At 50.3% G+C, this 12377-nt stretch overlaps 1 protein-coding gene across 1 annotated transcript in view; it reads left to right on the forward strand.

Moving 5' to 3' along the window:
• Nucleotides 1-1261: 1261 nt before the first annotated feature.
• Nucleotides 1262-12377, forward strand: part of MRPS31 (mitochondrial ribosomal protein S31) — a 78902-nt gene continuing 67786 nt past the window's right edge. The window contains exons 1-3 of the mRNA XM_069758911.1: nt 1262-1434; nt 3166-3483; nt 9967-10125. Coding sequence (XP_069615012.1) covers nt 1364-1434; nt 3166-3483; nt 9967-10125 — 548 coding nt within the window. The 5' untranslated portion in view covers nt 1262-1363. The remainder of the gene's footprint in view (nt 1435-3165; nt 3484-9966; nt 10126-12377) is intronic.

The raw sequence follows: 12377 nt of genomic DNA on the forward strand, positions 1-12377 counted from the left end.
CCCCTCTCAATCCCCCCGACAAAGAAAGGTGACCCCATCACAGTATGATTCTCCATCTGTAATCCCCACACAGCCCTCCATACAGTATATTGGCCACAAAAAGTGTTCCATTAAGAATAATGATCCCCACATAGTGCTCTATACTGTATAATGACCCCCACATAGTGCTCTATACAGTATAATGGCCCTCACATAGTGCTCCATACAGTATAATGGCCCTCACATAGTGCTCCATACAGTATAATGGCCCTCACATAGTGCTCCATACAGTATAATGGCCCTCACGTAGTGCTCCATACAGTATAATGGCCCTCACATAGTGCTCCATACAGTATAATGGCCCCCACATAGTGCTCCATACAGTATAATGTTCCCCAAACTGTATAATGGGCCACATTATGCTCCACACAGTATAATAGACCCCACATTTAAAAAAAAACTTCTCGCCTTTACCCGTTCCTTCGGTCTCTTTATGGTGTCCCCAGATCCTCTGTACACCTCGGTACAGTGAGTGCTTTGTAACGCCATAGAGCCCGCTATGCTGAGGGGTCAGACGCAGAGGGGGAAGGATGAGAGAGGAAGCGTCTGCTGATGCCTCCTCCTCCATCATTGCTTTCACCTGTCTCGCCATCTATGATGTTGAATGTGTGATGTGAGGACCTGTCCGGCATCGTGGGCCAAATATACATGGGGGACCTGTCCGGCCTTGAGGGCCAAATAATATACTCACCCAGCCGGCCAGAATTTGACCTATGTGGTACAGGGGGAAAGAAGTGAGCGAGCAGTAAGTTGGCTGAATGAGCATGGTGGAATGTGGCCCGTAAATACACGTCAAGAGTCACAGGTTTAACCCCACAATGGGGGGGGGGGACCCATCACTAATAACTTGGCTGGGGGCATTCACAATGCGTTGTCAAGGCAACAACTGCATCCACCAGGTACCAAGACCCAGCTGAGAGGCATTATTGGTGGAGCAATTACAGGTGGTGGGCAGACACAAGGGATAACATGAGGGGGATCCTTTCGCAGCCACTATGTGCTGTGTGGGGATGTGTGGGCAGCTCAGCGTCCTGCCTCCTACCACACAGTACTGTCTATGTGGTCATGCTGCAGGACTATCCTGTGCTTCCATCATTAACCCTTTATAGGCAATGATCGTGAAGGACTTGTCGCCCGTATGAGCCTTTTTGTCGCCATCCTGAGATGCGGCGTCTCTCTCCTGTGCCGTGACGTGCACCATCCCACAGGGGGAACCTTTCACCGAGCGCATGTTCCCAGCCGGGGCATCCATGGTGCAGGACGCGTGCGCTCTTCTTTGTGTTCCCCCAGGTCAGGGTCACGCTGTGTGCAGTGCGGGCTGGAGATGTATCGGCGGGCTGTGCTGTCGCTGTACGGAGGCGGCATCATCTCCTGTCGGCGCCTCACAGGCCTCAGGTAGGAGCCTCCATGACAGCAGCCCCGGGGGAGGACGGCGGCGGGGTGCAGGGGGCTTCTCTGAACCCAGGGCTGTGGATCATTGGAAATGATTGTGTTGCATTCAGTTATTCCCTGTCACTTCGTTTTTAAATTCACCATTGTCTGTGAGACTCATATCATCAGGCCATGATGGTGCTGAGAGGAGTGCAGTACACAGAGGGTTAACCCTGTATCCCGCTCTGTGGCCTCCATAATGTTCTGAAAATCAGTGAGTCCACAGTGAGGAGTAACCGCAGTGTGGTGTGAATGTTACCGCGTGCATTGGGCAGTGTGGCATGTACGAGCTGGCGCCACTGAGACTGCTGCTCGGTGTGGGTGCTGGTGCCAGTGAGCCCGCAGTGAGGGGGTTTCTGGCACTGGTGGGCCTGCAGTGCGGTGTGGGTGCTGGTGCCAGTGAGCCCGCAGTGAGGGGGTTTCTGGCACTGGTGGGCCTGCAGTGCGGTGTGGGTGCTGGTGCCAGTGAGCCCGCAGTATGGGGGTTTCTGGCACTGGTGGGCCTGCAGTGCGGTGTGGGTGCTGGTGCCAGTGAGCCCGCAGTGAGGGGGTTTCTGGCACTGGTGGGCCTGCAGTGCGGTGTGGGCGCTGGTGCCAGTGAGCCCGCAGTGTGGGGGTTTCTGGCACTGGTGGGCCTGCAGTGCGGTGTGGGTGCTGGTGCCAGTGAGGCCGCAGTGAGGGGGTTTCTGGCACTGGTGGGCCTGCAGTGCGGTGTGGGCGCTGGTGCCAGTGAGCCCGCAGTGAGGGGGTTTCTGGCACTGGTGGGCCTGCAGTGCGGTGTGGGTGCTGGTGCCAGTGAGCCCGCAGTGAGGGGGTTTCTGGCACTGGTGGGCCTGCAGTGCGGTGTGGGCGCTGGTGCCAGTGAGCCCGCAGTGAGGGGGTTTCTGGCACTGGTGGGCCTGCAGTGCGGTGTGGGCGCTGGTGCCAGTGAGCCCGCAGTGTGGGGGTTTCTGGCACTGGTGGGCCTGCAGTGCGGTGTGGGTGCTGGTGCCAGTGAGCCCGCAGTGAGGGGGTTTCTGGCACTGGTGGGCCTGCAGTGCGGTGTGGGCGCTGGTGCCAGTGAGCCCGCAGTGTGGGGGTTTCTGGCACTGGTGGGCCTGCAGTGCGGTGTGGGCGCTGGTGCCAGTGAGGCCGCAGTGTGGGGGTTTCTGGCACTGGTGGGCCTGCAGTGCGGTGTGGGTGCTGGTGCCAGTGAGCCCGCAGTGTGGAGGTTTCTGGCACTGGTGGGCCTGCAGTGCGGTGTGGGCGCTGGTGCCAGTGAGCCCGCAGTGTGGGGGTTTCTGGCACTGGTGGGCCTGCAGTGCAGTGTGGGTGCTGGTGCCAGTGAGCCCGCAGTGTGGGGGTTTCTGGCACTGGTGGGCCTGCAGTGCGGTGTGGGCGCTGGTGCCAGTGAGCCCGCAGTGAGAGGGTTTCTGGCACTGGTGGGCCTGCAGTGCGTTGTGGGTGCTGGTGCCAGTGAGCCCGCAGTGTGGGGGTTTCTGGCACTGGTGGGCCTGCAGTGCGTTGTGGGTGCTGGTGCCAGTGAGCCCGCAGTGTGGGGGTTTCTGGCACTGGTGGGCCTGCAGTGATGTGTGGATGCTGGGGCCAGTGACCCTGCAGTGCAGTGTAGGTGCTGGCACCGGTGGGCCTGCTGTGTGGTATGGGTACTGGAGCTTGTACTGTTATGACTTGCATGTTCCGGTCTTGTTCCTGTAGATTTCTGGATCTGGCCTGTAGACGACTCTCTGTTGGCAATGTCCTCTGGTCTGAGAAATCTCCCCCTGAAGACAAAGGCACAGGCAAGCCATCTGATGAAGCTGAGAACAAGACAGCGCACAAGGATGATTCATCCAAACAACCCGAGCCGAATGGCCTCGCTGCCCTGCTAAGTGGCATGAAAGTTGAAGTGACCTCAAAGAAGACATTCCAGGCGTTAAAGAAGAAAAATCCCAAACTGCAAAGTCAAGAGAATCCAGACAACATAGAAAGCGCCAGCAGAATGTTCCAGATGGTTGCAGAGGAAAGTCACCCAGAGTAAGAGATTTGTCCTGATGATGCTTCTGGTGTAGAACTATGAAGATTAAAGGGGAATTCCCATTTTGTTAAATTTACGTCATAAGCACAGGATTTGCCATCAACATCTGATAGATGTGGGTCTCACCAATTGGATCCACTTCTATCTAGAAAAGGGCTTTATTGTTCTATGAAGTAGCCGCACATGGGAGCGCCGAACATTGCTCAGCATAGAAAGTAATGGAGAGCGCTTTCCTTGTTCGACCACCTCCGCTCTGACAGTGGTATGTGACGCCGTAGTTCTAGATCTCAGCTGTAGGACGCTCATCTTTGATGCATTTTTGGCTTATCCGGTGGATATGCATCAGTGTTAACCCTTTAAAGGGCCTGAATTACATTTTGAGCTGGGGTGTGTTCACAAGTTCTGAAATTGCACATCTGAAATGTAATTTCTTTATGCTCCGTTGTTGCACTCCTATGCAGTAGTGGACCGAGGATTTCGAGACTTACTGCAGCTTTTATTTTATAGTAGACTGACAGGAGAATTAGCCGCATTAACACTAAGGTGACTAATCATTGGCTTTTTCATACAAGATTCACAGTATTGTGTAGCATGCTACTTATTTCTGCAGCATTTTTTTTGTAATGGTGCACTTAAAAATCTGTGTGTGAATTTTCAGAAAGATGTACCGTATATACTCGAGTATAAGCCGACCTCCCCCTAATTTTGCCACAAAAAAACTGGGAAAACTTATTGACTCGAGTATAAGCCTAGGGTGGAAAATGCAGCAGCAACCGGTGAATTTCAAAAATAAAAATAGATGCTCCATACCGTTCATTATGGCCCCATAGCTCTGCCATATAATGCTCTGCACCGTTCATTATTGCCCCATAGATGTACCATAGAAAGGTGTGCCATATAGTGCTCTGCACTGTTCATTATTGCCCCATAGATGTACCATAGAAAGGTGTGCCATATAGTGCTCTGCACCGTTCATTATTGCCCCATAGATGTACCATAGAAAGGTGTGCCATATAGTGCTCTGCACCGTTCATTATTGCCCCATAGTTGTGCCATATAGTGCTCTGCACTGTTCATTATTGCCCCATAGCTGTGCCATATAGTGCTCTGCACCGTTCATTATTGCCCCATAGCTGTGCCATATAGTGCTCTGCACTGTTCATTATTGCCCCATAGCTGTGCCATATAGTGCTCTGCACCGTTCATTCTTGCCCCATAACTGCGCCATATAGTGCCCTGCACCGTTCATTCTTGCCCCATAGCTGTGCCATATAGTGCTCTGCACCGTTCATTCTTGCCCCATAGCTGTGCCATATAGTGCTCTGCACCGTTCATTCTTGCCCCATAGCTGTGCCATATAGTGCTCTGCACCGTTCATTCTTGCCCCATAGCTGTGCCATATAGTGCCCTGCACCGTTCATTCTTGCCCCATAGCTGTGCCATATAGTGCTCTGCACCGTTCATTCTTGCCCCATAGCTGTGCCATATAGTGCTCTGCACCGTTCATTATTGCCCCATAGCTGTGCCATATAGTGTTCTGCACCGTTCATTATTGCCCCATAGCTGTGCCATATAGTGCTCTGCACCGTTCATTATTGCCCCATAGCTGTGCCATATAGTGCTCTGCACCGTTCATTATTGCCCCATAGCTGTGCCATATAGTGCTCTGCACCGTTCATTATTGCCCCATAGCTGTGCCATATAGTGTTCTGCACCGTTCATTATTGCCCCATAGCTGTGCCATATAGTGCTCTGCACCGTTCATTATTGCCCCATAGCTGTGCCATATAGTGCTCTGCACCGTTCATTATTGCCCCATAGCTCTGCCATATAGTGCTCTGCACCGTTCATTATTGCCCCATAGCTGTGCCATATAGTGCTCTGCACCGTTCATTATTGCCCCATAGCTCTGCCATATAGTGCTCTGCACCGTTCATTATTGCCCCATAGCTCTGCCATATAGTGCTCTGCACCGTTCATTATTGCCCCATAGCTCTGCCATATAGTGCTCTGCACCGTTCATTATTGCCCCATAGCTGTGCCATATAGTGCTCTGCACCGTTCATTATTGCCCCATAGCTCTGCCATATAGTGCTCTGCACCGTTCATTATTGCCCCATAGCTGTGCCATATAGTGCTCTGCACCGTTCATTATTGCCCCATAGCTGTGCCATATAGTGCTCTGCACCGTTCATTATTGCCCCATAGCTGTGCCATATAGTGCTCTGCACCGTTCATTATTGCCCCATAGCTGTGCCATATAGTGCTCTGCACCGTTCATTATTGCCCCATAGCTGTGCCATATAGTGCTCTGCACCGTTCATTATTGCCCCATAGCTGTACCATATAGTGCTCTGCACCGTTCATTATTGCCCCATAGCTGTGCCATATAGTGCTCTGCACCGTTCATTATTGCCCCATAGCTGTGCCATACCATATAGTGCTCTGCACCGTTCATTATGGCCCCATAGCTGTGCCATACCATATAGTGCTCTGCACCGTTCATTATTGCCCCATAGCTGTACCATATAGTGCTCTGCACCGTTCATTATTGCCCCATAGCTGTGCCATATAGTGCTCTGCACCGTTCATTATTGCCCCATAGCTGTGCCATACCATATAGTGCTCTGCACCGTTCATTATGGCCCCATAGCTGTGCCATATAGTGCTCTGCACCGTTCATTATTGCCCCATAGCTCTGCCATATAGTGCTCTGCACCGTTCATTATTGCCCCATAGCTCTGCCATATAGTGCTCTGCACCGTTCATTATTGCCCCATAGCTGTGCCATATAGTGCTCTGCACCGTTCATTATTGCCCCATAGCTCTGCCATATAGTGCTCTGCACCGTTCATTATTGCCCCATAGCTCTGCCATATAGTGCTCTGCACCGTTCATTATTGCCCCATAGCTCTGCCATATAGTGCTCTGCACCGTTCATTATTGCCCCATAGCTCTGCCATATAGTGCTCTGCACAGTTCATTCTTGCCCCATAGCTGTGCCATATAGTGCTCTGCACCGTTCATTCTTGCCCCATAGCTGTGCCATATAGTGCTCTGCACCGTTCATTATTGCCCCATAGCTGTGCCATATAGTGCTCTGCACCGTTCATTATTGCCCCATAGCTGTGCCATATAGTGCTCTGCACCGTTCATTATTGCCCCATAGCTGTGCCATATAGTGCTCTGCACCGTTCATTATTGCCCCATAGCTGTGCCATACCATATAGTGCTCTGCACCGTTCATTATGGCCCCATAGCTGTGCCATATAGTGCTCTGCACCGTTCATTATTGCCCCATAGCTGTGCCATATAGTGCTCTGCACCGTTCATTATTGCCCCATAGCTCTGCCATATAGTGCTCTGCACCGTTCATTATTGCCCCATAGCTGTGCCATATAGTGCTCTGCACCGTTCATTATTGCCCCATAGCTCTGCCATATAGTGCTCTGCACCGTTCATTATTGCCCCATAGCTGTGCCATATAGTGCTCTGCACCGTTCATTATTGCCCCATAGCTGTGCCATATAGTGCTCTGCACCGTTCATTCTTGCCCCATAGCTGTGCCATATAGTGCTCTGCACCGTTCATTATTGCCCCATAGCTGTGCCATATAGTGTTCTGCACCGTTCATTATTGCCCCATAGCTGTACCATATAGTGCTCTGCACCGTTCATTATTGCCCCATAGCTGTGCCATATAGTGCTCTGCACCGTTCATTATTGCCCCATAGCTGTGCCATACCATATAGTGCTCTGCACCGTTCATTATGGCCCCATAGCTGTGCCATATAGTGCTCTGCACCGTTCATTATTGCCCCATAGGTCTGCCATATAGTGCTCTGCACCGTTCATTATTGCCCCATAGCTCTGCCATATAGTGCTCTGCACTGTTCATTATTGCCCCATAGCTGTGCCATATAGTGCTCTGCACCGTTCATTATTGCCCCATAGCTGTGCCATATAGTGCTCTGCACCGTTCATTATTGCCCCATAGCTGTGCCATACCATATAGTGCTCTGCACCGTTCATTATGGCCCCATAGCTGTGCCATATAGTGCTCTGCACCGTTCATTATTGCCCCATAGCTCTGCCATATAGTGCTCTGCACCGTTCATTATTGCCCCATAGCTCTGCCATATAGTGCTCTGCACTGTTCATTATTGCCCCATAGCTGTGCCATATAGTGCTCTGCACCGTTCATTATTGCCCCATAGCTGTGCCATATAGTGCTCTGCACCGTTCATTATTGCCCCATAGCTGTGCCATACCATATAGTGCTCTGCACCGTTCATTATGGCCCCATAGCTGTGCCATATAGTGCTCTGCACTGCTCATTATTGCCCCATAGCTGTGCCATATAGTGCTCTGCACCGTTCATTATTGCCCCATAGCTCTGCCATATAGTGCTCTGCACCGTTCATTATTGCCCCATAGCTCTGCCATATAGTGCTCTGCACCGTTCATTATTGCCCCATAGCTGTGCCATATAGTGCTCTGCACCGTTCATTATTGCCCCATAGCTCTGCCATATAGTGCTCTGCACCGTTCATTATTGCCCCATAGCTGTGCCATATAGTGCTCTGCACCGTTCATTATTGCCCCATAGCTCTGCCATATAGTGCTCTGCACCGTTCATTCTTGCCCCATAGCTGTGCCATATAGTGCTCTGCACCGTTCATTATTGCCCCATAGCTGTGCCATATAGTGCTCTGCACCGTTCATTCTTGCCCCATAGCTGTGCCATATAGTGCTCTGCACCGTTCATTATTGCCCCATAGCTGTGCCATATAGTGCTCTGCACCGTTCATTATTGCCCCATAGCTGTGCCATACCATATAGTGCTCTGCACCGTTCATTATGGCCCCATAGCTGTGCCATATAGTGCTCTGCACCGTTCATTATTGCCCCATAGCTCTGCCATATAGTGCTCTGCACCGTTCATTATTGCCCCATAGCTCTGCCATATAGTGCTCTGCACTGTTCATTATTGCCCCATAGCTGTGCCATATAGTGCTCTGCACCGTTCATTCTTGCCCCATAGCTGTGCCATATAGTGCTCTGCACCGTTCATTATTGCCCCATAGCTGTGCCATATAGTGTTCTGCACCGTTCATTATTGCCCCATAGCTGTACCATATAGTGCTCTGCACCGTTCATTATTGCCCCATAGCTGTGCCATATAGTGCTCTGCACCGTTCATTATTGCCCCATAGCTGTGCCATACCATATAGTGCTCTGCACCGTTCATTATGGCCCCATAGCTGTGCCATATAGTGCTCTGCACCGTTCATTATTGCCCCATAGCTCTGCCATATAGTGCTCTGCACCGTTCATTATTGCCCCATAGCTCTGCCATATAGTGCTCTGCACTGTTCATTATTGCCCCATAGCTGTGCCATATAGTGCTCTGCACCGTTCATTATTGCCCCATAGCTGTGCCATATAGTGCTCTGCACCGTTCATTATTGCCCCATAGCTCTGCCATATAGTGCTCTGCACCGTTCATTATTGCCCCATAGCTCTGCCATATAGTGCTCTGCACCGTTCATTATTGCCCCATAGCTCTGCCATATAGTGCTCTGCACCGTTCATTATTGCCCCATAGCTGTGCCATATAGTGCTCTGCACCGTTCATTTTTGCCCCATAGATGCTCCGTATAAAGCTCTGCCATTGCTGCTGCTGCTGCAATAATAAAAAAAAAAATGCCATACTCGCCTCTCTTGCTTGCAGCTCCTCAGCGTCTCGTCCCGGCGTCTCTCTGCACTGACTGATCAGGCAGAGGGCGCCGCGCACACTATATGCGTCATCGCGCCCTCTGACCTGAACAGTCAGTGCAAGAGGACGCGAAGACAGCGGCGTCGGGAAGATGGAGCAGCGCCCGGCGGGTGGAACGCGGACAGGTGAATATAAAATACTCACCTAGTCCCGGCGCTCCTGACGCTCCCCCTGCCTGTCACACTGTCTTCGGGTGCCGTAGCTCTTCCTGTCAGCGGTCACTGGCACCGCTCAGAGCAATGAATATGCGGCTCCACCCCTATGTGAGTGGAGTCCATATTCATTTCTCTAATGAGGGGTCCCACGTGACCGCTGTACAGGGGAAGAGCTGCGGCACCCGGAGACAGTGTGACAGGCAGGGGCAGCGTCAGGAGCGCCGGGACTAGGTGAGTATGCCTCAGCGCCCTCACCCGCCGATCCTGCCGCCCACCGTGACTCGAGTATAAGCCGAGAGGGGCACTTTCAGCCCAAAAATTTGGGCTGAAAATCTTGGCTTATACTCGAGTATATGCGGTAAACAGGGGTGCTGAAACCTCATCTACTACATGTGATGCAGACCGATGAGTGTGCAAGCTGCGCTGAAATCCATATTGTAAAGTACTTTTGTTTTTGCAACTTTTGTAACTTTTGTTTTTCTTTTTTTTTTCCATTTACATTTGTACAGACTTCAATGTGACCTGATGCTATTTGCCTCTTTCTTGTAGGGAGAAGCCAGGGAGCAAAGAACTATCGGATGCAGCATCTGCAGTGGCATCAACCTATCCTTCCCAACAAAAACAAGTGGAGTCTGAACTGCTGCAACAGCTGCGCCTGCACAAGCAAATGGCTGAGGAAATCAGAAGGAAAGGAAGTGATAACATCAGGTTAGGAGCTGATGTGTTTGTGGCAAATTCATATTTTATGTGGTGTCATATGCGATGATGCAAATCTGACATATGTAGATATGTTTGCTAGTGAGCTGGTGATCATTGGTGACCTTGTAAGCTTCACGGACCCTTGCAGATGTGACACAGGGTTTGGGAATAATCGTATTTTGTGGATAACGTCAGAGAATATAAGTCACAGGTCCCAGTTCATCATGCTTTCTGTTCCTTTTGTTGGTGTAACAGTTTGCAGGCATTTTTATTTTTTGTTCTAATTTCATTCTGGCTTTCCTATCATTTGTTTTTCCTAGCTTTCTTTCTGTACTTGTAATTTTTGGGGTTTGTTTTACAATGTGAATGAGTTTCATTATCCAGATGTTTCTGGTTGTTGCGAGGCATATAAATATCTTTTCATTTGTGCCATTTTCCTCAAACATCAACGAAAATCGATGAATTTGGCTCAGATTTCACCAGCAAAAACAGAAAAGCAAGATAGGAAAACAACCTATGAAAAACAAACCCCCCCAGAGCTGATGAATTGGGGTCACAGTTTATACAAATCATACACTGTTGTAACCATTGAGTTATAAGGGTTCTCTTGTGCCACTCCCTCATCAGAAGGTGATTGGCGCAGATTATTATTTATTTATATAGCACCATTAATTCCATGGCGCTGTACATGAGAAGGGGTTACATACAAAATACAAATATCACTTACAGTAGACAAGTTAACAATGGTAGACTGCTACATAGGGGAGATGACCCTGCCCTTGCGGGCTTACATTTTACAGGATGGTGGTGAAGGAGACAATAGGTCGGGGGGTTGCGGTAGCTCCGATGGTGTTGAGGTGGCAGCGCGGGTCAGTGCAGGCTGTAGGTTTTCTGGAAGAAGTGGGTTTTCCATCTAAAGGATCCAAATGTGGTAGATAATTGGACTTGTTGGGGCACAGAATTCCAGAGGATGGGGGATATTCGGGAGAAGTCTTGGAGGCAATTGGGTGAGGAGCGAATAAGCGTGGAGGAGAGGAGGAGGTCTTTTGAGGACTGGAGATTACATGAGGGCAGATGATGTTACGTTGGTAGATGCTAGGATATGTGGATAATCGGCAGGTATCATACAAATCTTTTATTCTAATGAAGAGGATGGGCCTAATGCAATGATACTGGTGTCCTGGCCATGCAATGTCATCAGGGCTGCCGAGTGCCTTGCAAGCCTAATAAAAGTCCATCTAATAAAAGTCCATCAGAACTCCTGCTGAGGCTGGACTGCTCTCCCACTCACTTCTGTGTTAGGGCTCATTCACACGACCGTATTTTCAGTCTGAGTGCTGTCTGTAAAAAAACAAACAAAAAAAACAAACAGTACTTGGACCAACTTTATTCAATGGGACAGTGCAGATGAGCCATTTATCTTTTCTTTTTTTACTGACCCAATCTGCGTGTGAAAAAAATTGCAATATGCACTAGTCTCTTACTTAAATTAGATAAGACTCATCTAATCAATTCTATGGGTGGTCAAATCGTTATACACTTTAAACACCAGGTGGCGCCATAATGTCAGAGAATATCTTGTTCATTTACTGATAGTTTTGGGCAGTTATCATGATATTTAATAGTTGGCATGGAGCGCCCCCAGACACAGGGCCACAGGTTACTCAGTACCGGTCCTTTCTGTCTCGGTTCTGGGGTTGCCACGGTGGCTGGACCCGGTCCGTGACCCTGCGAAGGGATGTCCAATAAAAGGGTGATGGTAGTTTGTCAAGGTTTCATGACGCCACCTGTGGTGTTCGGTCAGGGCGACCGACGCTGCCCGGGGTCCGCTGGGGTGATGTGATGGCAGCTAGATGGTATACCTTCCCACAGGTGAAGTATGTCCCCAGGGCTTCCCAGTAAGGTAGATGGTAATGGTGTGAGGTGCAGTCAATAACGAGGACACAGGGTTGCAGTCTCTTTACCTCTTTACTGAAGACTTCAGGATCTTCAATCCAGAGCACGCTTAACAGGGCTATCAGAGACCGGCCGGTCCAATGGGCAAATCCAGAGTTCCCTTTGCAGGTGGAAATCGTTGCCTACCACTAGCGCCTGTGTGTTGTAGTGCTACCCTGCTGAGCATTCGGAATAGTCCTCACAACTTCTGTTCTCGTTCGTTCGTTCTTTCTAATTCGTTCCAGACCTTTCTAGTTCTCCGTCCCCCAGGTATGTTATGGCTAGGACGCACCCGTTTGACGGGACCCTAGAGATGCCCCTCTCCA

Source organism: Ranitomeya imitator, chromosome 3 (genome assembly GCF_032444005.1).
Source record: "Ranitomeya imitator isolate aRanImi1 chromosome 3, aRanImi1.pri, whole genome shotgun sequence".
In the NCBI taxonomy this organism is placed as follows: Eukaryota; Metazoa; Chordata; class Amphibia; order Anura; family Dendrobatidae; genus Ranitomeya; species Ranitomeya imitator.